Raw genomic sequence first — 26,499 nt, 5'->3', positions numbered from 1 at the left:
CACGGCCTATTGATTTATTTCGGCATCAATCGTTAACAATTGTTCCGTAATGGGTTTTTTTTGTAGCGTACGGTGGGCTGTCATTCAGGAGGATTTCAGAAAGGTTAAGCGTTCTGGAAGAACTGATCAGCCGTAGGTTATTTGTGTTGCACTTAGGCCGATTGTTTCTAGCACTATATATGCGTAGTATAGCTAGTAACCTGATCTAGCATCACCACTTTTCTTTCCCTGGTCTTAATTCAGGAAGCCAGTAATCCAGGACCGTACGCACCCCCCAAAACCCGTCGAGAAATGGCCAATGGGTTATCCATGGCTTAACATAAGTTTGAACTTGTTGCTCAAAACACAAGTTCAATAACTTCAACGTTTACATTGCAACAAAGCTCTTGCATGTTTGGTTATTCGATAGTAAAAAACAAACTGAAAAATAATTTGAACTTTTTATGAATTTTAAAAAAAATATCAAAAATTGTAGTCTTATTTTGTGTTTGAATAAAAAATAATAAGTCAGGCCGTTTGTCAAAACCTCCCGGTTCTTTAAATAAGGAACCAAATGACTCGTTTTATTAGGCCGCCGCCGCTCTAAGTTTCCTTTACTATACCTTAATAATAACTCTCATTAATAATAGTGTGTCCAAATTAATAGAAAATGTTAAAAATAAAAAATATATATAAGTTAGAAATGAATCGTAACTGAGAAATATAAAAAAAATATATAGTATGTCTTACGGTACTTCTTTTGACAAATAATATATGTTATGTATACAGTAACTTCAATATAACTTCGTGTATGGCATATTCCACTTATTATTAGTTAAGGGCCATTTATTACCGAAACTTTAGTTATTTGTGTTATGAGATCATATTCCAAAAACTTTGCACTGTTTGTATTATTTGTCTGTGTTCTTTATGCCTCTTATGTGTTAGACCACGCTATACTCCATCTTATACTCATAATTCTTTACACCGGTAATTGTTGTTTGTGTTGCTTGATCATTCATTTAAATTTAGTTGATTAAATATTAAACAAAAGAGCAAAACTGTTGTTTGCCTAACTTACACCTCCATGAGTTTGAATGAAATGTTTAATAATGTATGCGATAGAGGGCGCAAACCATTTATTCACATACAAAATGATCAAGGCACCAATCAACTGTAATTTGTTAGTATTTATTGATATATATATATATATAAACAAAAGTTGTTTATTTCTTTATTAAATGTTTGGAGGACAAGGCGAGACAACACAGATACGAAAAATACTCGTTGGTCGATCCGAAAGAGATAAATACAAAAATTAGTTACGAAGTACGATTACAAAATCTACAAGAAATTGAACAAGAAATATTTTCAGCATTGAAATAAACAAAAAAGTAGTTATCAGATATTGAACGCGCGCGTACAGAAATCGTTACGTATATATCAGATATTAAACACGCGCGTACACAAGTCGTGACTTGTTTTGTTTCAATGCTTAGAATACTTTGTAGGCGTATTACTTCCACGTACTTTACGTTGTGTATACTTTCATGGTGTGTAGAAGTACAACTTGATTCATAACTATACTTATTTTTATATGAAAAACAGTTATCGTATAATCAAAGTACACGTGTTTTAACAATGGAGCAGACTATACTCCCCGCTGATAGCATGGTTTACCTTACACTCCTACAAAATTCAAAATATAACAAATCTACAAAAAAAGCGGGGTTCTTTAATCAATAAAACGACGCGCGAACGGCATGTTAATTAGCTCGCTTTATGGGTTCATTAGACCAAAATATAATAGAACTAATTTACTCTTCGTGAGCTCTTTATGCGGGTCATCTTTATTCTTTTAAACGGCGCATTGTCTCCTAACGAGGCTCGTTTTGGAAACGATGATCCCAATGTCCACAATCACAAACCCCATTCATGAGTCTCACAAGCTTAGGTTTTCTTTTAATCCTCAAAAACAATAATATAAGCAAAGATTTGAGCGGTTCTTTTCGAAATGCCAACTAAATGAACCACTCAATAAAACTAATCAAATGAATAGACGTGTTTTAAACACTACATTTTATTATTTTATTTTCCACTCAAGGATAGGGATTTTACTGTGTGTTTTTTGTAAGTAAATCCCGGCACGCGCTAAGCCGATTTTCCTCCTATACAACCATTTAATTCATTCATATTCGGCTTAACGTCCATTTATATAATTCAGTCATCATGTTTGTCACTCTTCTTTTATATATTTTTTTAAAATCTCAAGTTGACTTTTTTATGTTCTTCTTTGTTTGTAACCGTTAAATGCTATGGTTTTTAAAATACATTCGTTCTATAGGCCTATATAGTGTAACGCAACCTACCACTGTTAGGCCTAAATATAAAGTTGTGAAACACATGTTTACAATACTATCAATAGCATCATATTATTCATAATTATCATCGTCATAACAATCAATATTAGGCCTATAGTAATTAAATTATCACCGCTTCATTGTCGTTGTCAATTGGCCAGTGTACAATTGTCGTAATTCAAGTAATGCATCAAAAGTGTGTATAGGCCCTTGGGGGCTTTTTTACCGTATCATAACAACTGCAGCAAAATGCTATAAAAATGATAGGCCCTATATTAATATATTTTAATAAAATAACTATTTAAAAAATCTTTTTATCCTTACATGTATCATGGAGAAATAACTTATTTCTCCATGCATGTATTAACAGTATTTAATACAGCGAGACTTGTTTTCAGATGACTTGCGATAGTTAGTGAGAATCTATCTAGTGACAGCTGATTTATCCAATTTCTCGATAACTTATAGATTATTAAAATGATGGTTACCTGTTTTTCATTACACATTTGAAAATCAGGTTGGAGTTTATTAAACAGAAAGTGTTTTAGAAATCTATGAGGTGCTAAAATTAAAGTTTTAGCACCTTAAATTTGACAATAGGCCAAAATACATTAGGAGGATTATCCAATTCTAATACATTAATTGACGATGACAATACGGTGTAACCGTTAACTGCCACGAGCCGCAGTCGTGTTTGGCGCCAATTATACCTCATCTTGTCTCCTTTACTGTCTTCTCCCAAAACTCATCCCTCGATTGTTCTTCTACTTTTTCCATTTCTTTCTTCCGCTTATTTTCTCTCTCTTCTTCACTCTTCCATTTTCTTTCTTCTGCTCATTTTCTCTCTCCTCTTCTTAACTCCCTATTCTCTTTCTTCTGCTCATTTTCTCTCTTTTTCTTCACTCTATTTTCTTGTTCATATTATCATTTTGTTTTCCTCACACTGTTCATATTATATACGTTGCTTCTTTTTTTTCCTCCTTATTACTCGCCAGATCCTACACTCCTTCAATTCAATTATTTTACCGTTCTTCTATATACTCTTCTTTTCATTTATTAGAATCGCCGGATCCATTTTAATACATTTTTATTATAAAATCAATAATTTTTTTTAAACAGTGGTACGCTTTTTTATGAAAGTGATATTTAACAAAAATTAATAAACAAGTAAACTTCGACCAAAGTATTACCAAATATTAAAAGTAATACAGAACTGAATTGCTTTTAATTGTTTATTTTTTAAATTTCAAATAAAAAATAGAGTCATCAAACTGTTAGGGAGATCATTGTTGTGAAAGTGTGGGGAAAGTTACTATGGGACACACTTATTCTTAATACCTTTTGTTGCGTATAGTATTACCTTCTTTGTGAGACACTAAACGCGGCCTCAGTATTCCGTTAGGCTACCTGACTGGGGATTTTAGGTCATTAAGTGCACGAAAGTGGGGTATTTTTTGTACTATTGAAGCGGGCACACAATCAGACGTTAGTTGTGTAAGCGTGCCTTGAACAATTAACAGGCACGTGCAACCAGCTCTTTTATCAAGATATTTCACTGATGTTTGAACGAGTCACACAGTTATGAGATTGGCCCTCAGGAACGGCTTACTAAATCTAGCGAGCTAGACATACGGGTTAACACTAAGTATCTATACAAAAAAACACTATAATAATCATTGGATTTACAAGATACAAGATAGATACAAGACTATTGCCAAAATCTTACAATTTTTAGGTATGTTTTGTACCTTAGTAGAATCATTAAATAATGCAAAGTGATATTAATGATTAAATAAATGATAATACAAGTTACTATCTATTAAAGTTTGGATTAAATATTTGCCCTATATGTACCATGAACAGTAACCCCATGCGAGAGAGAACGGTTGCAGTCGAGAGACAAGAAACTGCAGGTCTTGTTTTTACTTTATTTTATTTGGCAAAAAAAGTAATGAACAACAAATCAAAGTTACAGTAAAACGTGATTCATCCCTCACTGTGGAAAACTAAGTAGTCGCAATTTAACATATAAGGCTAATATCAAAATACAAAAAAAAAATATAAAAATACAAAATGTAAATAAAAAAGAACAAAATGTTCAACATTTAAATTATAATATAGTTCGCCAGATATCTTCGCCGGGTAATCTTTAAACGTTTTAAAATAATAATTTCCAACGGGGTCCAAAAGATCTGGGAGACAAAGATTAGTAAGGTTAAAAACTACTTTGAGTACAGTTGAATGTGATATCGTACTATATCCGTGATGGATAATGTATAGTGCAGCAAACTTCAAAGTCTGTTGACCCAACTGCATTTAAAAATAAAAATTAAAAAAAGTATTGCATTAATGATATGGGTGTTAATTGAGTGCAGCAAATGAAATTATTATTTAGCATTCAATTGAACTTCATTATTTCTGCATTCAATTTTGTCCTGTAATTTAGTTTAAGCAAACCCTTGTAAATTCCGTACTGTATGTCTTCAATTAATCAATTTGTTTGATTTCGTTTGATTATTTAAATAATAAAACTCTTAAATTAAACAAACACTTGTCTCTCAGTGACCGATCGCAATTTGATGAATGTTACAAAGTTCGATCTAAGCTGCAGAGACTTTGAATTCAATTCAACTTTATTTAATTACGGAGGCCCTGATCAACACATGGTTGTTCGTTCCTGGGGCCGTGTACATACAAAATACAAATACAATACGAGCAATGTTTTAACAATATTATTTTAGTTGGCCTATATAACTGTTCCATTCAAGTGCACCTTAAAGGCCAGGTGCGGGCAAAAAATTTCTATTGATCATACATTCCAATAATTATCGATCTATAGTTTCCCTTATGTTTCATAATTTTTGGGATTTTATTTGTGTTACACAAGCTTGTTGAAAATAAGCACTTTCTTATCAGTGGGGGGGATAGTTCAAATTACACAGTAAAATCTCTATTCTTTTGTACACAAATTTTGTAAATAGAGAGGCATTTTAAAAAGCTATGAAAAATAAACGGTGTGGTAAAAAATGTTATCAGATGACTAAATATAGGTAAAATAACTTGAATTTTACCTTTCGGGTATTTTTATTCAACTTCAGATTTTTATTTTCATGCTATAGCAAAAATTATCCACCGTATATCCACCATCTTTTTTCACCTTCTAGGGAGTCACCAGACATGTTATTACATTAGGTTAAACTACATAACTACTGAAAAAAAAGTCTTCCTGGTTTTTATGGCAGAATTTTGCCAAATTTTGTATTTGACCATATTAAGGGAAATTCATGTTTTTTCGTATTGAATTCTGTTACAAATATTTGATTTATGTACAATTAACCAGATATTATATTTAAAATTCATGCCTGTACCTGAGCTTTAATATGCAATGCTAGGTTTTTATTAAATTCAGTCTTAGGTAAAGAGCAACATTTAAGTGACTATGCCTAGGGTTGAATGTATTATTGAAAAAAATAAATATAAGTGGGATAGGAGTTAAATTATGAAGAATTTTATATATAAGTTAAGACGATTTACAGTTTACATCCGTGATGTCTCATCTATTAAGTAAAATGTGACAAAACAGAGCATAAACATGGATACATTTTATTCTTTTGAAAATTAGCAAGATAAGATAAAATATTTATATTAAGAAGAGTCAGAAACGCTGGAGAAGGGGACATACCACTGGTTTCCACTTGGATGCAACGTCAGCGCGTCGAAAGTATTTTGACCAATCACAAGCCATGAATTATCCGAAAAATGAAATAGATATTTTGATCTTGAAGAATGCATGTTTTTCATATGATAAAGTGTTAATGACCTTGACTTTGTTTGCTTAAGATATAATATTTTCCCGCTTTTTATATAAAATGTGTATTTTATGCCTTTGTGCGCACATCTTCTGTTTGTTCGTTCAAATCACGTCTTCGTCTATTGTTTGTATAGGTTGAATGTCTTAGTGACAAAAGCCTATTGTCTCTGGTGGTGGTGACTTCAGAAAACCTGAGATTTTATCAGTGTATTTGTGTTACTTGTCAAATGTATTTATATTCGGTTCTTTATAATTAGAGCTTTATCTTTGACCAACGTCTCAACGTCCCCAGATCGTAGTCCCAATTACAACAAGGTACTTTCTATTACGGTACCCGTGCCAACTTCATATGGGATTAAACATGTTTGGCCGAGGCATCGGTTTTACTTCGTATCGTACGTATTGAACACAACAGAAATAAGAGAAAAATTAGAGTCAAACTTGTAAACAAATATAAAACATCTGAACAAAAATGTACTGGTTTGTATTTATAAAAGTAATAGGCCTACTGATTGTCGGCCATTTTTTGCTTGCGGTGTACCGACTTATTTCTGTATGTATTAAGCCTATATATAGTAATGTTATATTTAATTATTATTATTATTGTACAGCAGGCAGTACTGATTAGTGTCTAAATGTTTGATTGATCGTACTTATAACTTAAGCAAATAGAAGATAGCAAAACAAGAGACAGTTTTCACTTAAGCAAACACAATATTGATAATGTCGTCTTTCGTCTTGCCTTTCTCGAACTCCTCGCAGAAGACTCTATTACTTGGTCTGAGCCTGCCGTTCTCCTCCTTTAGAAACGCATACCAACCTAGGTCACGTAACTTAAAAATTTAAAATATCAAGCTTTCGGCAGTTATGCCTAGCTTTTGTACCAAGAAACTACAAAACTCTTTAAGACTATTTTTATAAAGTTAAATAAAGACTTGTGTTAAATAGAGCAGAAACAGTAACGTGACCTGAATACTGTTGGAAAGTTTGCTTAATTTGTATTTACAATAATTTGAAAGGAGCCCCATCCCACTAGGGAATATCAGTATTAAGGTTTGGCTTTATTTTTGTAAGATAATTATGCCGTAACTAGGATGAAAACAAGCCTAAGATATTAGTACATTCGAACCCAGGAGACGCTTGTAATATCAACCCTTTGAAATCCCCATTTTATATTATAAAATCTTGTAGAAAATCTTATTTGACGACACGCTTCAGCGCTGTCGACTTAGTCGATTCTCGGTACTCTACACAGTTGCATAGTAAAATTCCTTGATACAGCATCACATATGAGTAACATAGACCCTAACCATAATCCATGTGATCCACAATGACGTATTGCGGCAATGCTGAGATATATCACGGATGGTCGATTATAACCTATGGTGTTATTGTCAAGGTATACATTCTAAAAATAATAACTAATTACATAAGTTTAAACCCGGAGGTACCTTTTAAACACTGTATACCATTATTAGTCGTATTCCGAGGCAGCACACAGTCCCCAGTTTTGACTTAATATTAGTAAAAAGATACATATTTTGGCACATATGGCGTTTCATATGTACTTGTAAACATCGAAAACCCAACTGATGGACTAACAAAAAAAAAGAGACAATAACTACAAACTTGGGGCAAGTCTAAGCCCCCCACATGATTTTCCATTCATAATTTTATTAATTATTCGCGTTTTTATGAATTATCCGAATAAATCAGCCAATGGCCAATCAGAAATACAGAAAATTATTTCAGTAAAAACGAAGTTTCTTGAACTTCTATTAGAACAGGTGATACATTACATTTTCTAAATTGTAATTCTCCAGAATTATAATAACTTTTTTTTATGCCGTGTTATTAAAATATTTTCTTTATTGCAGACGATAGCTTGCTGCGTCTTAGTTTGCGCGTAAATGTTGATGAAGGTATTTATCATAAAGAAGCAGATGATTTCGACTCGAAGTATTATCAATTATTTGTTTAGGTTTACGTAGAGAGGAAATGACATCTATTTTTGCAAGGTTACCTATCGTTAAAGCTATAAAGAAATCAGATTCTTTTCTGAATAAAAGCACCTGTCAACGACTCGCCAAGTTCATGCATACCCTCGCACTTACAAGCCTGCAAATTACTGTCGCATACTGCATATAACTGACTAACAATCCGAATACTTCGTAATTAGGAGTTCTAGTTGGTATCTCTGGTTTTCTTATACATTTTCAATAAACCTGTTTGGCAATGTATCAACAAGCTAGTGAGCCGTTATGTATTTATATCAATTAATTCGAATATACACACTCTCTCACTAAGCCGCCTAATTTCCGTCAGTGATAAGCGAATCAGAGGGGAGTTAAGTTTGCCGTTGGGCTAATTACAATTGTTCTACTATACATGTGATGTTTTAAGCGCTTTTGTGCGCACGCATAACCAGTTCGAAATAATGTGTGAATGGCAATGATAACAATAGATTCACCAAAACAGCAATTGTATCAATGAACAACTTTAGGAAATTAACCCTTGCCTGATTTGAGATATAGTAATTAAAATCATCCAGGTTTAGTGATTTATTCAGGAAACGAAGGATGTCGGGAACGGCACAATTAGAAACAATTTCAACGAGTTAGAATTTATTTGTGAATGCCATCATTGGTCGACCATAAAATCGCCTGTTGAAACTTAAAGATATTTTTATTGACACCGTTGTATATAAAGATGCGGAAATTTGCGCAAAATGCCAGTAAGCGACGAGAATCCACAGTAAACGTACCTAAAAAATATAACAAATATTTATGTTAGGTAAAGATAATGTTTTATCGATTTTTATAATCAAAATAATTGATAGTTGTAATGGAAAATTAGTATCCGCATTAAAGACTATCGGTAATACTGTTTTGATTTATTTGGAGAAAGTTGCAAGCGATATACAGCGGATGAAAATGGCCATCGAGAAGGTAAACGGTAACGTTGAAGTCAAATTAAATTCACGCGAAAACGAACTTACAACCGAAGTGTTTTCCTTCGAAAAGACAGTAAAACAATCAACAAAAACATCTTCGATGAATAAACTACGTCGCAAATCAAATCGAAACGAAAATGTTGAAAAAAAATCTTCAGCAGCGGCAACGAGTGCTAAGGATAAAGAACCACACCTGGTCGCGAGGCGAAACGCACGCGAACGGCGACGTGTTCAGCTCGTCAACGATGGCTTCTTACGGCTAAGAAAAAAGATCCCGACAGAGCCTAAAAATAAGAAACTTTCTAAAGTTAAAACTCTACGTTCGGCAATAAATTATATCTTACATCTGCAACAGTTGGTTGATGAAGAAAACGAGAGACAACGGGCGTTGCAGGAGATTCAACAACAACAGCATCAACAACAACACCAGCAACAACAACAACAACATCAGCACGCGATGTATAATAATTGGAACCATTACAACTTACATTCGATGGTATGTACAATGCTTTTTTTGTTGCTTTTATCACATATTTATTTTCAAGGAAGAGTGAAATTACACTAAATTTAACTCTTCCCTGATTATATTATTTAATATACCTCATAATTTAGAAAATATAGTAAAGAATCTTTACCTTATAGGCCTACATCTTGAATATTCTTTACATTTTATTTAGGCCTATAAAATATTGAAAAATCTTTTTGATGTTTCCAATAAACGAAATTGCAAAAATTAAACCAATTGTAGAAACGTCCTATTTTAGATTAGTTTAACGAATTATTAGATAAATGTGTTCAGTGTGTAGGCCTAAGTACATTCTTTTCTTTACTACTTAATGTATATTTTTAACAAAGAATAGATCTAGACAATCATCACAGTTACAAAATTTTATATATAAGATGTTTTCGTCAATTACTTAAAATATTACTTTATAATTTACATTAAACAATCCAAAATTAAAAAGCGATTGAAAAATAGTGTTTTAAATGGTCGGAGTAAAGATTTATTGATCCACTTTATTTGAAAACTATTTTCAAAACACAATACAATAAACAATTTTACAAGATATAAATTATCAATATCTAAAAGTTGCCAATGCGAAAAACATTTATTACTAAAATACAACTGTAGACATTTTAAAACACAATCAAATACAATTTTCAAACAAAAATATCTTTGTTTAAAAAGTTACATTAAAAGCATATTTTCTTTTATCAATTAAATTTACCTAGTCCTAATTTTTATAACTATTTATTTTTACTTATTTTCTACTACCTTTCAACTGCTGGTTATTTGAAATCATTGACCTGATTTTTTAAATGAACAAAACTTGTTTATCGTTTCGTAAATTATATAAATGATGCAATATTTAAAAAATAGTTTTATTGTTGAGTGTCCGCCAAGCCACGCGAGTTGTATCCGTCAGTACACGCGATTAATTATCTTGATAGAAACAATACTTTACAATAAAGACCCCTACCTAGACAATATAACGAGGGTAGAAAGAAACAATACGACTCCCCACCTAGCAAATACATCGCTAGTTTCTTTGCTTCATACAAATCAAGAAACTAACTCTCTTCACTCAATTAATAGATTATACGATCCAATGAATAAAAGAGAAACAAAAACACTCGCGCGTGCCGCCTTTTATGTCGTGCTTGTCGGTCAACAATACGGCATTCACGACGATCATAGTATTCAGACAAAACAGCAATAAAATGAAAACAACCCCGAAGATGTAATTAGATTTCGGAAGAAAAATAAATACATGTCGTAAAAAAAAACGTGTAAATGAATTGATAAAATAATGGATTAACTAGTCTTAAAAAGGCGAACAGTAAGACTATTACTTTGACGGTTTCCTGTTCTGTCGGTAACTCGGCTCTAGTATTTACCAAACCTAATTTGTAAATGATAATTAGAAAGTACGAGATGACTAAACCGTTTTAGATGACACCCCGATGTAGCTCGCTGTGTTTATTCAAGAAATGTTTTGTTTTATTGCACCAAAATCCATAAAACAAACATTACAGAAAAGAAGAATGAAGTTGTCTCTTAAAATGAAAATTGCTTCGTTTGTCATGATACAAGGTTACAGAAGTTGACACTAAATCTGCACATTCCTCATAAATAAGTATTTTAATTAAACAATAATTGATTGATTAAATACAATCAGTTTACCTTTTGAATAAACCGATGGCCAGCCTAATGATTAACTTTCCCACTCTGGTTGAATGTATTACAATAAAAACAAACAGTTAACAAGCTCGCTAAGTTTATTTCAGATTCACTATAAAATGTAGGCGTATTAATATTATTTAAAGTATGTGAATAAATAAATCAATTTTGTTTAAACCTCTTTTATTCAATAATTTAAAAAAAGGCAAACTGTACAGAACACAATTTTAATAACGGTTTAAGTGTGAGATATTTGCAATTTTAATTTGTCACTACGTGAAACAAACATAAAGCGCTCATCTTTTTTTTATATTAAACTCGAGAGTCGCGAACTTTGTGCGCGTGCGTCACGACTTATATACGCGCGCTACAACTGTGTACTCGTGCGTCACACCTTATGTACGCGCGTGTAAATTTTTCGGCATGTTGAAGCGTAACAATTTATCAATTTTTTTAAAATATTTTCCTTATCGACAAATTTGGATGTAATAAATAAAACTATTGCGTAAAGCAACATACTTTCAATGATATATTTTGATCTTCAATAAAAAGAGGTCACAGACCCCAATAAATTCATCCAATAAAAAAAAATTAATAAAAGATATGAATGAAAACCCAGCGGTTTTTGTTTTTATCTATCCCTTTTATAATTGGTACCATCACTCAGATCTTTCAACTTTTCGACACCGTAGACACATTGACTGGTAAATCAATAACTTCAAAAGAAAACTAATTTGATAAGTTTATCGAATATCACATTTTAAAGCAAACAAAACAGTGTTATTATAATGAACGTACGTTCGCGATCATTAGTTTGTGAGTGACTGATTTCTTCTTATTGTTTAACTGAATCCAATCAACAAGTTTTATAATTCCAGTAACAAGTGATTGGTTTCAACATTATTGAGTGTTGGGGTATGCATTGGAAATTGGTTAGAAAGCATATACACGATTGGCTGCGTTGAATTTACAAGTTAAAAAAACGCCTTTTGTCCCTTTCTAGGGTGGTTCAATAAACAAGAATAAAAAGATGGTCTTTGCCGCGGACACCTGCATGCTAAGCCACGAGTTGTAATAAATCATGGTTGACGGATTTCGCTTTATTCAATAATATAACTTAAGCACGGTTTCATATCTAGTCCTAGGCCGAGTATTTGTTTTGGATTTTGTCCAGGGACGCAGTGTTTCAAGCGTCGTCGTGTGGGTTACAATGGCCCTCCACACGTTCAGGATAAATGAACGTAATAGGGTTTACTTGGAGCTTTGTTAACTTCTTATTTCTCAGGCTGACGAATAATAGATGTTTACATTCATGTCAGATATTCATGTTGAATGAAAGACCTAGTTATTATTATAAAAAAAACATCTTTTATTGTAAAATTACTATTGTATTTAATACGGCAATACTTCTGTACCGTGTCACTGGCACCATTACTAATAGTAGAGGTGTGTGCGATCATTCTGTGGCATGTGATTGAGGTATTGGTTGCTTATCTTTTGGCATGGAGAAATTTATTAATTTTATTAATAACTTTTATTCGCAATTCCCATACATCGGTAAAATCTATGTCAAATATTATATTTTTTTCCCAAAATTATACATGATAAAAAAAAAAAATATGATATTATCATTTATTACAATACCGTACTTATTATTACAAAGCAATTTACAATTTAACTAAAAGTATAAGATATGAACTTTTTAAAGGATTGAAAGTAAAAAACTTATCTCGTGACAATCTTTTATACAGAAACAGAGAAAAACATGATGTTGCCAAATTATTAATGGTTGTTAGCCCTTTGTTATCTGCATTTATTAATGATTTCGCTCAGTATACGCTTAATTTATTATAATTTACTGAAATAGTTTGATAACCTAAGCAGTCTTCGTATTGATTTACAAAGAACGGATTTGAGGACAGGTGAACGGGAAATATTGCGATGGCATTTTGAAATCTCAAAGAAATGTTGAATAATATTAATTGAAATAGTGAACAATTGCATCAGCTAGCTCATTAACATAATGTTTCTTATCTAGTTCGTTTCTCAAATCTGCATTTGATTGTAATTGAGGTACATTGGAATTGAAGAAAAAAAAAAGAAGAAAATCTTGTGGCCAAAAAAAAGGAATCTGAGCCAAAGATAGAAATAAGTTCTGTTAAAATAAACATTTTGATTAATAAAACACAATTAATACTTAGGCCAACAATTTTAATTGATTTTATCCGATTATTAGTGTTTAAACTGAAAAATAGTGTTTAAATAGAAATATTAGTTAAATTCATAATTAGCTTTCTTTAACGACAACTTACTCTTTTTGTCTTACAGAATAATCGTAATTTTAACTACAATGATGGTGGAACTCCATATGTGTATTAAACTATACTTTACAGACTACAGGCACTATCACACCGCTTGCCGAAAATGGCGTCACAAATTGCGTGACACAGTGTCGATATTATGCTGTTAACTAATATTGCGTCAACATTGATACATTGACAAATCTTGGTATTATGTAATTAATTAAGACCAGAAAGATGTCCTCTCTTTTGCGTCAACATTTGCGTCGACACATTAAGGACATTGTGTGCAAGGAAGATATCCTGTCTTTTTCTTCAACTTTGCGTTGACACATCCACGATAATGGTGATTAGATAATGACGATATCTTGTATACGTCAACATTTGCGTTGAAACATTCTCGATATTGGTGATTAGATAATGACGATATCTTTTAAGCGTCAACATTTGCGTTGAAACATTCTCGATATTACGTGATTAGACAATTAAGATATCTTGTATGCGTCAACATTTGCGTTAGATTCATGTCATTGAGCTCAGATTTCGGTATATATTGTTGAGAAACAGTACAGACACAAGCGAAATGACAAAAACAGGCCTGATAAATGTAATGTAAGCATTGTGACAATTACTACACGTAAAATTTTGGACCAGAAAATACAATTTAAATACATTCAAAGCCTTAGCTAACCCAACTGAACTGAATAACTCTGTAACTAGAACAGTGCAGTGCGACAACAGCAACGCGGCCGGCAGAGACTCAGCCATCTTGCCAATGTCTTTCGCAAAACAACCACCGATATGATTGTATGCAAACCAGTAATTGAGTAAAACAAACACTGCTTTTTGTTTTTCAAATATATCAAGCGCTAGGCACTAAATGTAAATGATGTAAGTTTATTGTCGATCATAGCCTTAATATCAGTATCCGGTGTAAAGGGTTGAGATGTTCCGATTTTTTGGGGTAAACTTCGACTTTTGGAACGATGCGGATTTAGAAATATTGTACTCAAATGATATACTAATTTCGGTTGACGAAAGTTATTTTTGTATATAAAATAGGCGTTGCTTTTGAGAATCTGAACATAACGATTAATATTGCTGTAATTATTATTTAAAGTTTCTTTTTAAAGAAATAATTATGTAAATTTGTATTATTATTTATTAAATTGAAAATGCTAATCACTTTGTTTCGATATTTCTTTAATTGTTCATTATAAATAACAATTAGGCATGACGACTCTATTGTCTTTATTTCTTGTATTCATTCGTATATTATCGTTAGTGACATAGTGTATAGATACCTATTAGGAAAACACTGTGACCCAACGACGTGTCCCCTTATTAGAGATGTCCGCTGAATAAGAGTTTAGTAAAAAAATATATTTCCCTTCATAATTCATTTTATGAGAAGTTAAAGTGTCCCCTTAATAGGGTTTCAGAAATTGAGGGGTTTTACAATAACCATAATTAAAAGAAAAAAAATTATTGATTAAAAAGGAGTAAGTCTGTTTTACTCTCCCGGAGAGGCCAGATAGTCACGAAGACAAACATACACAAGACGCTCTACACAAACGAAGTCTTAAATATAAGTATTTGGAAGTGGAGGTGATCTGTCCTGAGAAAAAATAAACTGGCATCTGACAGGGTTTGAACCCAAGACCCGGGATCGGTAGCCGAGCAACTAAACCACAGCACAGTCAATTTATCGTTTGTCGTGTAACCTTTAAATGGTAAATTGCTTGCTGAGTAAACAGACATAGTTCAGTCGTATACATGTCTCATAGTTTTAAATCTCCATGTTGAGACAGTTCTCTGTTTAATCCTTGTCATAACATTGTATTTTAGAATATTCTAGATAATACCTAATACGGATTATATCGACAAGCTTTGACCGCATCATATTTCTCTAGAAAACCATTTCTTTTTGTTTGCAAAACTTAAAATTACAATAATATACCGCCCTCACATTTTACTGACTCGACCACATTGAGCTCACCCCGTAATAATTATTATAGGATTGGGACTTAGCGCGACTATTTCTTCCTATGACCTGCAGTACTGAATACATGTAAATACAATATGTTATTTTTTCGTTTTAAAAAATGATTTTGAATTAATAAATGTCCATCATATTATTATTATTATTATTATATTTTTATAATGAAAAATGAAGTGTTTAACAGGCTTTTCACATTTTGATGGAAGCAACATTAGTTGTAATGGATCATCATAATTGTCGCGTGATTATTGGTCAAATAGTCAAATACGTATTTTGGTCGGAACCCATCTCAGTATGTACTATATCTATTTAATATCTAACTATATCTATTTGTGTTGGTCTATCTATTTTTCTTTTAGATAAATAAAGTGTTTGTTTATAGGCCTAGGGCTTTAACATTTTTGCAGGAGGTAAGATCTGAGTTTGATCGCAACGCACGGGCTAGTCTGGGCTCCAGACGGAGTTTTGTAAAAATATAAATATTTTTGCACATATGGCGTTTCATACGTGTATTACTTGAGTTTGGATACTCCGTCTGGGGAAACACGCATAAGTCACGTGGTTTGACACCAAGAATTCTTGGTGCATAAATTATCCAGTTGACTAGTTTCAGCCGCATGCCATTGGCTACTCACTCGTACGTCGTTTTAATATTCATATTTCAGAATTTCAAAGACTCAACGTCTAAGACGATGCGCATGCGCTATGTTACGTTTAGACAATGTGTACTTGGGTACATTGATGACAGTTTCTGAAGGCTAAAAATGATTTTATATGCCTAGTAGTCTGGTAAACATTTGATGAGATTTTTCCCAAGAACATGAAAACTCGTCTTGATATGATATGATAGGCTATAGCTTCTCCGCCAAATCTAACATTGAATGGATCATAATTATATTATGCGGAGAAAATTTGATTTAATTCCCACCCAGACCCTGTCCTGTTCTGTGTGGTGGTGTAGCCCTGTTGTGTGCCGGTCGGTGGTGGTATGTACCTTATTGGCGTTTTTGGAAGGTCATACGTACGAGTTGAGTAGCCCTACGAAGGAGGCCTAGGCCAGGACTGGACTAAACAATTAATAAACAAAACAACTTGGCAACACGATTTTATATTTCAACAGTTGTTCAGTCTCGATCGTACATTCGGCACACTGTACGTACGTACGTACTCGATCTTTTTCATTTTGAAACAAAATGATCATTGGTTGATTCGAAATCCATATTTACATACCGCCCGCCCCATATAGCCAAATACGGTATGATAACCTACGTCATTCTTATCAGATGTTTGCGGTTTGCAAATCGATTTCTATACGCGTTTCACAAGTCTGTATTTTCAGACAAAAATCGCGGTCGAAATAAAAACAAATAAATAAAAAAAAAGACAATAAATACAGACTTGGGGCAAGTCTACGCACGGGCATGCATGCAACTCAAGTAGATTAACCAATCACAGTGGCTCATATCATACCGATTTTCGATTGTGATTGGTTAAATGAATTGCATTGCCCATCCTGGTTGGATCCAATCTATCATCAGTCTATGTCAACATACTTTCTTATGCACGTGCGACGCTACATGTACAAGAGTCAAAGACGTTTTTTTTTTATAGTTTACGTCTGCGCGACAATAATGAAATTTAAAACCTGAAAGAATATTTACATAACGCTAATCAATATTCTAACGTATTTGAATTTGTTATCCACTACTTGCATGATAGCTGTTTGATTGGTTTGAGATACGTGATTAAAAATACATTAGCGTGTGAAAACTCTGACGTATAGACACGTGACTTTCTCCATTTACACACCACACGTGCCACCGCTCAAGCTTAAGTTTTAAGTTGACTGGTTTGTAAACATGTTTGTTTAATTCAATATTACCACCGTGAGTATTTATACGGGGCGCCGTCCGACACATTACCTAGGTATACTGTCATATAAACTATGGTTTGTAAGACAGACCATTGTTTGTAGGACAGGAGGTAGTGTGTATTTTGGCACCCCGTAATTTAGGTTAATTTACTTTTTATTTCATTCAACAGCGATCAACTCGCCAACAGGATGGATAAGCTATTTTTATGTTATGATTTAGTAACTCCACTACCCACTGCTACAATTATGAAAAATAAATAAGATAGCCTTAAAAAAATATGAAATGATTGGTTAACCATAACAGGGTGGAATTGATGTAATTTATTTATCGATTTATCGTCATGACAATCTCAACAAAATATTGTCTAAATCAATTTTCCTATTGTGATGATTAATAAACCTCAATATTAGACATTTATTTATATTTTGTGTGTTATGGAAAAAAGGAATATTTTGATCCAGCATCTCCATATTCTCAATATCGACCATAGCAGTGAATTTCACTGAAATTGCCAATACCTATTTCGTTATTGTTGCCAAGGTTTTTTTGTATAAGTTAACTGAAACTCATTGGTCTTCATCTGATTCGTAGCGGGCGCTATACATTTTTACTTTCTTTACCATACTGACAATCTGCGCTCGTTGATTTTCGTATAATTTCCGTTATACCATTCATATGAAATTCAAAGGAAAAACAAACCAGTTGAGTACGATAATTGTTTACAAGTTTTCCCAAAGATATTCAAACTTTTAATAGTAGACATGAGAGAATGGTGAATGGCCAAACTGTTTGGATTTGAAAAGGGAAGTATTCTGTATACATTTGTGTACACAGTAAAAAATGACATAACATCTCCATTGTTTGTACAGTATATTTTAATTCCATCTCCACAAAAAATACAAATAGAAATATATTGATATATAATACAACATGATCACAATTATCGAACAAAGCTCTGTAACTTGAAAGCCCATTGTCATAATGAATACCACAACACAATATTAACATTACTATTAGTTTTGCCATTGAATTTTAAAATCAATCATTATTCTTCATATTTCGCAGTCATACCTATATAATAATAATCGTAAGAAAATATGCTTTTCCTAACTTTTGATAAGATAAGATTAAAGAAAAACATCATCTGCTAAAATAAAAGAATTTAGTTGATCTAATTTATGAGATCCATGGTTTGATACTTTAAATGGATTGTATAAATTGGGCAAAAAGACGATTAATTGTCAGTCCGAATAATATTATGTGTCCTTTTTTTGTTTTAGACTATAGGCCTAAAATTCCACATTCCTGCTGCTTCGACATTCTATACACAGCAACATTCACACCAGGTAAGTCACTTTGAACATTTTGAGAAGATTTTCGAAAAAAAAGTTTGCTTTTTCGGTGACTCATCGAAGTCCCGTTCTAGTACGCGCGTGTACAAACTTTGATACAAAGCATGGCCTTAGTTTAGTACGCTCGCGTCAACTTTGTGATGTCACCTCCTAAAGCATACTAAAATCGGCCAAAAAATTATATTCTTTCTAGTGTATTTATGTGTGCTTTGTTAACTTAACTAAAAACGTGACTAGTGCTTTACAATATTATTTCTCCTATTTCTATGTGTTTACTATTTACTCGCAGACAAGGTATACCCGCGACTTTTCTTCTCAATGCCTCCGTTTTTATCATGAATAAAATACGTCCCCTTTCAATCGTTCTGTTATAATGTATTTGCTGGCCTATATAATATGCCTAATAAAGAGAACATTAACTTGAACTGAAGTTCTCAAAGTGTTTGCTCTAACGGTACCGATCTCTATTGTGTAAAATTCACTTAAAAACGTACACGTATTATCGTATTGTAGGCCTATTTATTTGGTTATTAAGGAAGTATTTGTGACGGGAGTTGGGCTATGTGTGCCGCGAGACGTCCTTGAGTCAAGGCACACGTGCCGCCTATTGTGTACGAACCGTAAACAGTACAGCGTTCTTTACGTTATGTTTAAAATCAAAGCTTTTGCAAACTACTCATACCGAGCACCTGGACTTTAGAACAATATCGAGACCTTTTATTTAAGAAGAAAAATAACAATAACTCATTTATATGTTTTTGTATGAGATTATATGTTAATTGATAGCCCTACATTAAAATGAATGTTTATAATTACATGTTAACATACTGTGACGTAACTACTGTGAGGTGAAGACAAATTAATTGTTACCTTAACATTTTTCATTCTTTCTTCTTCTCTATTATTATAGTATAGTCTCATTTATATTTGTTTCTTTTTAATTAAAAAGTGTTCAATTTAAACATAATTAGCTTATGTCAAATTGATGTTGGAGGTAGACCTGTCCTCAGCTTTTGTTTTTGTTATATTGAAATGTTGTAAGTATGAGTAAGAGTATTACACAGTGGAATCCCTTCATTAGAGTCCTTAATTTTAACGGCCCAATTAAGGACATACTTTCCCGTGAAATAAACAAGGGAAAATATATGTTATATAGCATTACAGTCATCTATTATTCGAGGTATACACACCCCTATTATTAAAGGGATCGGACACTTTGTTGGGAGCCCCCTTAAATGTGCTGCTACTGTTTGTTATTGATGGAAGTTTACCCCGGACATATAAACACATTATTAAACATATGTTGACGTTAATTTGTGGAAATGTCAAAATATTGCTTGAACTAAATTAAAAAACCACACATCACAACATTCGTTTGCATTGAGCGCAGTTTTACTATTTTTTTAAAAATGTAAACGCGTTCAAATGAATTAAACATCAATAATAACGCGTCACCATTTTCCGATATGGTGACGCATTACGCATTACGAAACCTATTACTGACACTCGGTATGCGTTACAAGAGTCGTTCCGTAACTATTGCACATAAAGAACGAATAAATAAAACTCTGTAGCAAAGAATATATTAAAATATATAAATACATCAATATTTCGAAGACAAGCTGGTGGTGATGCCAACTTTAACAAAGTGCACAATTCAGTACTCAGTTTTTCTCCTCACAATTACCAACCATCCCTCCCTGTCCTACCATATAATTCATTCAACGTCATCTATTATAACGTTTATCGGAGTTTACGGTACAGTGTTTTGTAAAAATCCTTGTCTGCAAATGACATCAATATCTTTGTAGAGGATGCCACATTGCAATTGGTTTCCTAGGTGATGACATCATTTGTTGCCAATGAACGAGCGCAGCGCCGCTAGATGATGGACCAATCAAAACATGGCCAACACTTGGTGCTTTACTTGAAAGTATATTCTCAGCAACAGTAATGCGAATAGTTAATGCCTTAAAAAAAATAATGATTATTTATATTAATACTTTCTGGAAGAACAATAGTAAACGATAGATAATATGGTTGCACTAGAATCCTTGTTATTCACACCTCGGAACCTAACAAAGTTTTCTCATTAGTCACTGAATAGGGACTCTCCCTGAAGAGGAATTTCCCGAGAATATGGGGTTGCCTGGCCGCCCTTAATTAAGGTTTCGGTGAATATGTGTTATATACTGTATACTCCTATGTCCGTTTCACGAGAAAGTTTCCCCTCAGGAGGTTTCCCTTGGGGAGAGATCTCTACATACAGAATGCATTGCAGTGCATTGTGTTGCCTTTTCAATCTTGTGGGTTTTATCAGAGATTTGTGGCATAACGTTTTTAAGAATGGTGCATTAGTAAATGGCCTATTTTAACATGTAACGATTTATAACTCAGACAGGCAAATATCCGTAACATCCTTTCAGCCAGATATGAGTTGTAATATTCAGTAAATGGTTATACCCTTACCTCTAGGAGTGATGGTGGAGCCGAAAAGATCATCGCTTCGTTATAAATAGGACAAGATTCTGATCTCTTAACCGACGTTCGTTTTTTACTAATCTTCTTTCCATCTTGTAACAGATATACCTTCACAAAGGGATCTGTATACAAAAATAAAGCGCACGAAATTTGTTACAGCGTTACAAGAGGCAGATAAATTAATAATCGTACGGTCGTGGTATATGACTGGTATTATGTGATTTTCGATCATATGATTAACTAGCCATTTTCCCCGTATGAATCGTAACAGGTCCTGTGGCCCAATGGATAAGGCATCTGACTACGAATCAGGGGATTCCAGGTTCGAGTCCTGGCAGGATCGATATTTTTATGTATATATTTTTATGTTTTATTTATATATCATTTACGCATGGTATTTTAAGGTGAATAATTACATTTTCACTATACAGTGGTTGGTGTTACAAAGGTATACATTTTTTATTTACCATTATTTGAGTCAATTATATTTATCTACCTACATTATACATTACTTGGCATGTGTTTCTTGTGACCTAATGAGCGGCTTATATTGAAGCGCCCACAGAAATTCAAAATAAATGGTATCATATTTCTTCTAAACGTGTTGCCTAATTAATGTTTAACGTGTACCATAAATCAAGTCAGCATTCATAGCATATCTAATCATATTAAGATATATCTGGTCCTGTGGCCCAATGGATAAGGCATCTGACTACGAATCAGGGGATTCCAGGTTCGAGTCCTGGCAGGATCGCATGATTTTTTTTCTTTTGTAATTTAGGTGAGCCACTGAAGCTGCTGTGCAAACTCATATATTTTGGTACCCCATGGTATGAAAATCAAAACATGAACAAAAAATTATAATAAAATGAAATAAAATTAATAATAAATCAGAATTTGAAAAGGTCTTTTGCAGTTTGAATAAGGTTATTCACTTCCAACGTACACAAATTAATTAATTATAAAAAAGACAAAATAAACGGTTAAATTTAACCAAAAACTCTAAAAGAAAAATGAATATTACAATTTGGACTACGTTAAATTAAACATTCCTCGTTATTATTCTGAATTGCAATGTTATTTTAAGATAAAAAAAATCCGATCCTGCCAGGACTCGAACCTGGAATCCCCTGATTCGTAGTCAGATGCCTTATCCATTGGGCCACAGGACCTGTTGTCTAGACGAGGACGAGCCTTATAATGCTAACATACGGTAATACACGATTAATTATTAAACGCCAGTAATTTTACGCAGGAGAAGTTTGTCTGATTTAGCGTTCACAGCGTATAATATCATAGGGTTACGTATCTGGTCCTGTGGCCCAATGGATAAGGCATCTGACTACGAATCAGGGGATTCCAGGTTCGAGTCCTGGCAGGATCGTGATTTTTTTTAACTGGTGCACAATGTGTGTTTATTTATTTATCATGAGGGTGAATTATAGCCTAATGCATTTCAACACATTTACCCATTTTGGTAAATTGTATTCTAGATCTGTAGGTTTCTGTATGATTCGAGCATTTACAATTTAGTGGTAAAACCACTGACCTGTCTACTGTATCATTCGAATTCAATTTTTTTTAAATTCATTTATTTAATTTTTGTAAGATAATAAAAAAAACCCGATCCTGCCAGGACTCGAACCTGGAATCCCCTGATTCGTAGTCAGATGCCTTATCCATTGGGCCACAGGACCTGTTGTCTAGACGAATACGAGCTTTATAATGCTAACATACGGTATTATACGATTCATTATTAAACACCAGTAATTCTACGCAATGGAGAAGTTTGCCTGAGTAAGCGTTCACAGCGTATACTATCATAGAGTTACGTATCCTGTCCTGTGGCTCAATATTAAGTTGATTTGGTATTCGAATCCTAACTTTAGTAGGAAGAACAACACTCTCGTGAAATATCTTTTTGTTTTGTAATTATAAGGTTGGTTTGGGATTCGAACCCACACTTTAGTAGGAAGAACAACACACATGTGAAGTCACTTTTAATTTTGTAATTATAAGGCGGGTTTGGAATTCGAACCCTAACTTTACAAGCAAAAAAAACACTCATAACGTGCGGTCACTTTTTGTTGTAAATTTTAGGTTGTTTTGTGATTCGAACCCGGACTTTCAGTTAAAGCACTCACCTGCGGTTTCTTTTTGGTCTGTCCATTTTAGGTTTCTCGCCTTAACTATTATAACCATTAGCCTGGCTGCCGTCGGTAGGTAACTCAGTGATATCAATACATCTCCTAAGTCCATGGTAGTCTAAGCAATAAATTAAATTAAACACTATCATATTGCAGAGCCTAATTAAATTAATACATAAATTTTATAGTGTATACCTAAAATATCCGTTACGGTCCGCAACGATTGTGTTCTTTATATAGGTTAATAACAGAGTTTTGATTTGTCTCTAAAGCTCTCTAACACTATCAAACTATAGTTTGACAAAAATTGTATGATGTGCCCAAATATCATCATATCCATATAGGCACGTCACATAAAGTTTGATAGTGTAGACAGAGCTTAAGTTCTATCTTTATTCTACACTATCAAACTTTATATGACAAAAAATGACGTCATAACACTACCATATTTAGGCACATCATACTTTTTTGTCACATAAAGTTTTAGAGTGTAGACATTGCATTAGAATAACTAATTTAATTACAAGCATATTATTTTGTAGGGAAAAATATAGTTTAGCTCGGCCTTCTTGTGTTTTCCTGTTATTTCTTGTAGGTCGTTTATTCGCAAGAAATTTCTTAATAAAACATTAATTTGCCAAAATCATCAGCTAACTTGTTTTCGATTAGAAAGAAAAAAATAATTTGTTTTGCCAATAAAGGGAGTGATACAAAATTTCAAGAAAGTATAATTTATTTTATTTTATTTATTTTGTATTGTCATGGTTAAGACATTGATTTTGTTCCTCTAAGTTTCAGATAAATGTCTTAATGTTATAGTTACAATTACTTAATTGGTGGCGCTGTTTACAATATTTCTCAGTAAGTTTCGTGACTTGCGGCGCGGTAGCGAAATGTTTATATCTAAACAATGAAATACATTGCCGTAGTAAGATATTTACATTATACATGATTGTATCGGCATAGTTATGTGTACTTTTAGTGGAGGTTATTGTACTGTAGGCTACTAATGTACATTAAGTAGGGCATTCCAGCTTAAAGTTGCACTTTCGCGCGTGCTTCAATGGCAATGCCAAATGAGGCCTAGTCCAATTAAGTTGTATAGCGTGCTTACCTCATCATCCGACATTTCAGCTAGGTCTAACCAAGCGGTGAATGGGTTTGGTACGAGATTGAGGTCGCTTAATCGAAGTCTGCATACGCCTAGCATTCCTATTCGCGAAAATCGATCACAGCTTAGGACAACTAAACGAAGAGCACGATAGTCCAGTTCAGCTTTTGGAATGTTGAAGAGAAATTTCTCGTTGTAAATTGGACTAAGACAACGATTTGCAATCTAAATAAAGTTGAAATAATATTATTAGAAAAGTTGCTACAATTACACAGACTTATACGACACTCAAACTTAAGTAAAATAACTCCCTGTTTAAACTTGCCATTTGATAAATATTATACAAAATACAGTTAAACTTAAAATCTTATTAAATAGGAGATAGTATGAGTAGATTCCATCCCCTTCTCCACACACACAACCCACCCACCCGGCCGTACCCACCTAACTAATTTGGACACCCCATCAGGGGACGTTTCAATGGGGACTATTTCCCGTAACGAACGAAAGGAATTTATAAATGGCCAACCCCTTTTTGTTTAGGCCTACTGTAATTATTATTGATAGCTCGTCTTATTATTAAAGGAGGCGTTTATCGTAGGCCAAATATATAATAATTCAATATCCGTCGTGATGTGTGTGTGATTGAGTACGTTTAGTACTTGAGTTGAACTTTTATTATTAAAAGTTCTTTTATTATTTCTAAACTCTTTTATTGACTAGATGCGTTATTCTTCCTTTCAAAATGATCATAAGTCCATTTCCAAGAAGTACAACACAATAGACTAGACAAATCCACCGCATATCTTCTTTTTTAAAAACATTTCAGTCTGAAACCCCTATCACACTTAAAGAATTGAAACAGGTGTTTTTTTAAATAAAATCAAGTAAACAACCCATCTCTCAGTTGTAAACTACAACAGTTCTTTGAAGTCTTTTTGTGTTTAATATTCGATAATTTTAAAATGTGTATCTTTATTGTAGGGGAACGTTTGTTTGTTAAACGAAAGTTTGTCTGTTGCACGCGATATATGCACATGGGGTATCAAAATGGCTATAATGGGTTTGTGTTTGGTATCTTTCCAGTACAAATGTATTGTAAAGCATATGTTATGCTCTATTGGTCATGGAAACATATGGTTTTCACAAAATAATGTCCTTGATAAATTTTATATAATTAATAAAATAAAAGAAAGGCTAACCGATATGGAACGCCAATCCTTTCATGAAAGCATAAATATTTCTTCAAAATTAAGATATTATAAAATGTTCAAAAACAATTTCGGAGTAGATGGATACTTACTACAGACCCTTGATACTAGATATAAGCGAGCTTTAAGTCAACTAAGACTGGGCACACTTCAACTAGAGGTAGAAAAGGGAAGATGGAAAAGAATAGAGCGCAGCAATAGGTTATGTAAAATATGTAATATAAATGAAGTTGAAGATGAATATCATTTTGTTACGGTTTGCTCTCGTTACAAGGAAATCAGAAAAAAATTTATACCTTCTTTATTTTTTGAAAATCCAAATACTTTTAAATTCTGCCGTTTAATGTCATCACAGGATCCAGTAATTATTGCTAATCTATCTAAATATATTTATCATGCTTATAAGTTAAGATATATGTTTTGCTTAGAGAACGAAATTAATTAATTCATTTATCTTGTGACCATAAATTGCTTTATTTTTCAATGTAATTATTATTTTGTTAATTACTAGGGGCCAGAGGCCTAAAGTTAATAAAGTCAGGCGATAAGCCTGAATGAATGAATGAATGAATATAAAGACATTTCCAAGAATCAGTATTAATTCAATCGTCGATGTTCCTGTTGATATATTACAAGACCTAGTTCTTTCTCATATGTTGGTTCCTATTAACAAAAGTAAACCTTATTATGCAGAGTGCTCCAACCCACAATGAATGTTCTTTTGGTATAAGATATT

The 26,499-nt window shown here is 33.0% G+C and overlaps 2 protein-coding genes and 5 non-coding genes across 7 annotated transcripts in view; 4 read left to right on the top strand and 3 right to left on the bottom strand.

The window, feature by feature from the left end:
• The first annotated feature begins 8,898 nt into the window (after positions 1 to 8,898).
• On the top strand, positions 8,899 to 13,966 carry LOC144852325 (uncharacterized). Its single transcript, XM_078710109.1, has 2 exons — positions 8,899 to 9,599; positions 13,614 to 13,966. Exons 1-2 carry the CDS (start codon positions 8,937 to 8,939, stop codon positions 13,662 to 13,664), a joined length of 714 nt encoding a protein of 237 aa, XP_078566235.1. The 5' UTR covers positions 8,899 to 8,936; the 3' UTR covers positions 13,665 to 13,966.
• A 6,583-nt stretch (positions 13,967 to 20,549) lies between these two features.
• LOC144839525 (synaptotagmin-12-like) overlaps positions 20,550 to 26,499 on the bottom strand; it is a 29,491-nt gene continuing 23,541 nt past the window's right edge. Inside the window, exons 5-8 of the mRNA XM_078694969.1 lie at positions 24,556 to 24,777; positions 23,439 to 23,559; positions 21,283 to 21,416; positions 20,550 to 20,783 (exon numbers count right to left, since the gene is read on the bottom strand). Coding sequence (XP_078551095.1) covers positions 20,610 to 20,783; positions 21,283 to 21,416; positions 23,439 to 23,559; positions 24,556 to 24,777 — 651 coding nt within the window. The 3' untranslated portion in view covers positions 20,550 to 20,609. The remainder of the gene's footprint in view (positions 20,784 to 21,282; positions 21,417 to 23,438; positions 23,560 to 24,555; positions 24,778 to 26,499) is intronic.
• Positions 21,565 to 21,637, top strand: Trnar-acg (transfer RNA arginine (anticodon ACG)). Its single transcript has one exon. It is a non-coding gene; the product is annotated as a tRNA-Arg (tRNA).
• Positions 21,976 to 22,048, top strand: Trnar-acg (transfer RNA arginine (anticodon ACG)). Its single transcript has one exon. It is a non-coding gene; the product is annotated as a tRNA-Arg (tRNA).
• Trnar-acg (transfer RNA arginine (anticodon ACG)) lies at positions 22,394 to 22,466 on the bottom strand. Its single transcript has one exon. It is a non-coding gene; the product is annotated as a tRNA-Arg (tRNA).
• On the top strand, positions 22,606 to 22,678 carry Trnar-acg (transfer RNA arginine (anticodon ACG)). The gene has a single exon. It is a non-coding gene; the product is annotated as a tRNA-Arg (tRNA).
• On the bottom strand, positions 22,919 to 22,991 carry Trnar-acg (transfer RNA arginine (anticodon ACG)). The gene has a single exon. It is a non-coding gene; the product is annotated as a tRNA-Arg (tRNA).

This window comes from Antedon bifida, chromosome 1, assembly GCF_963402885.1.
Source record: "Antedon bifida chromosome 1, ecAntBifi1.1, whole genome shotgun sequence".
NCBI lineage: Eukaryota > Metazoa > Echinodermata > Crinoidea > Comatulida > Antedonidae > Antedon > Antedon bifida.
This window is presented reverse-complemented; position numbering and strand designations above follow the sequence as displayed.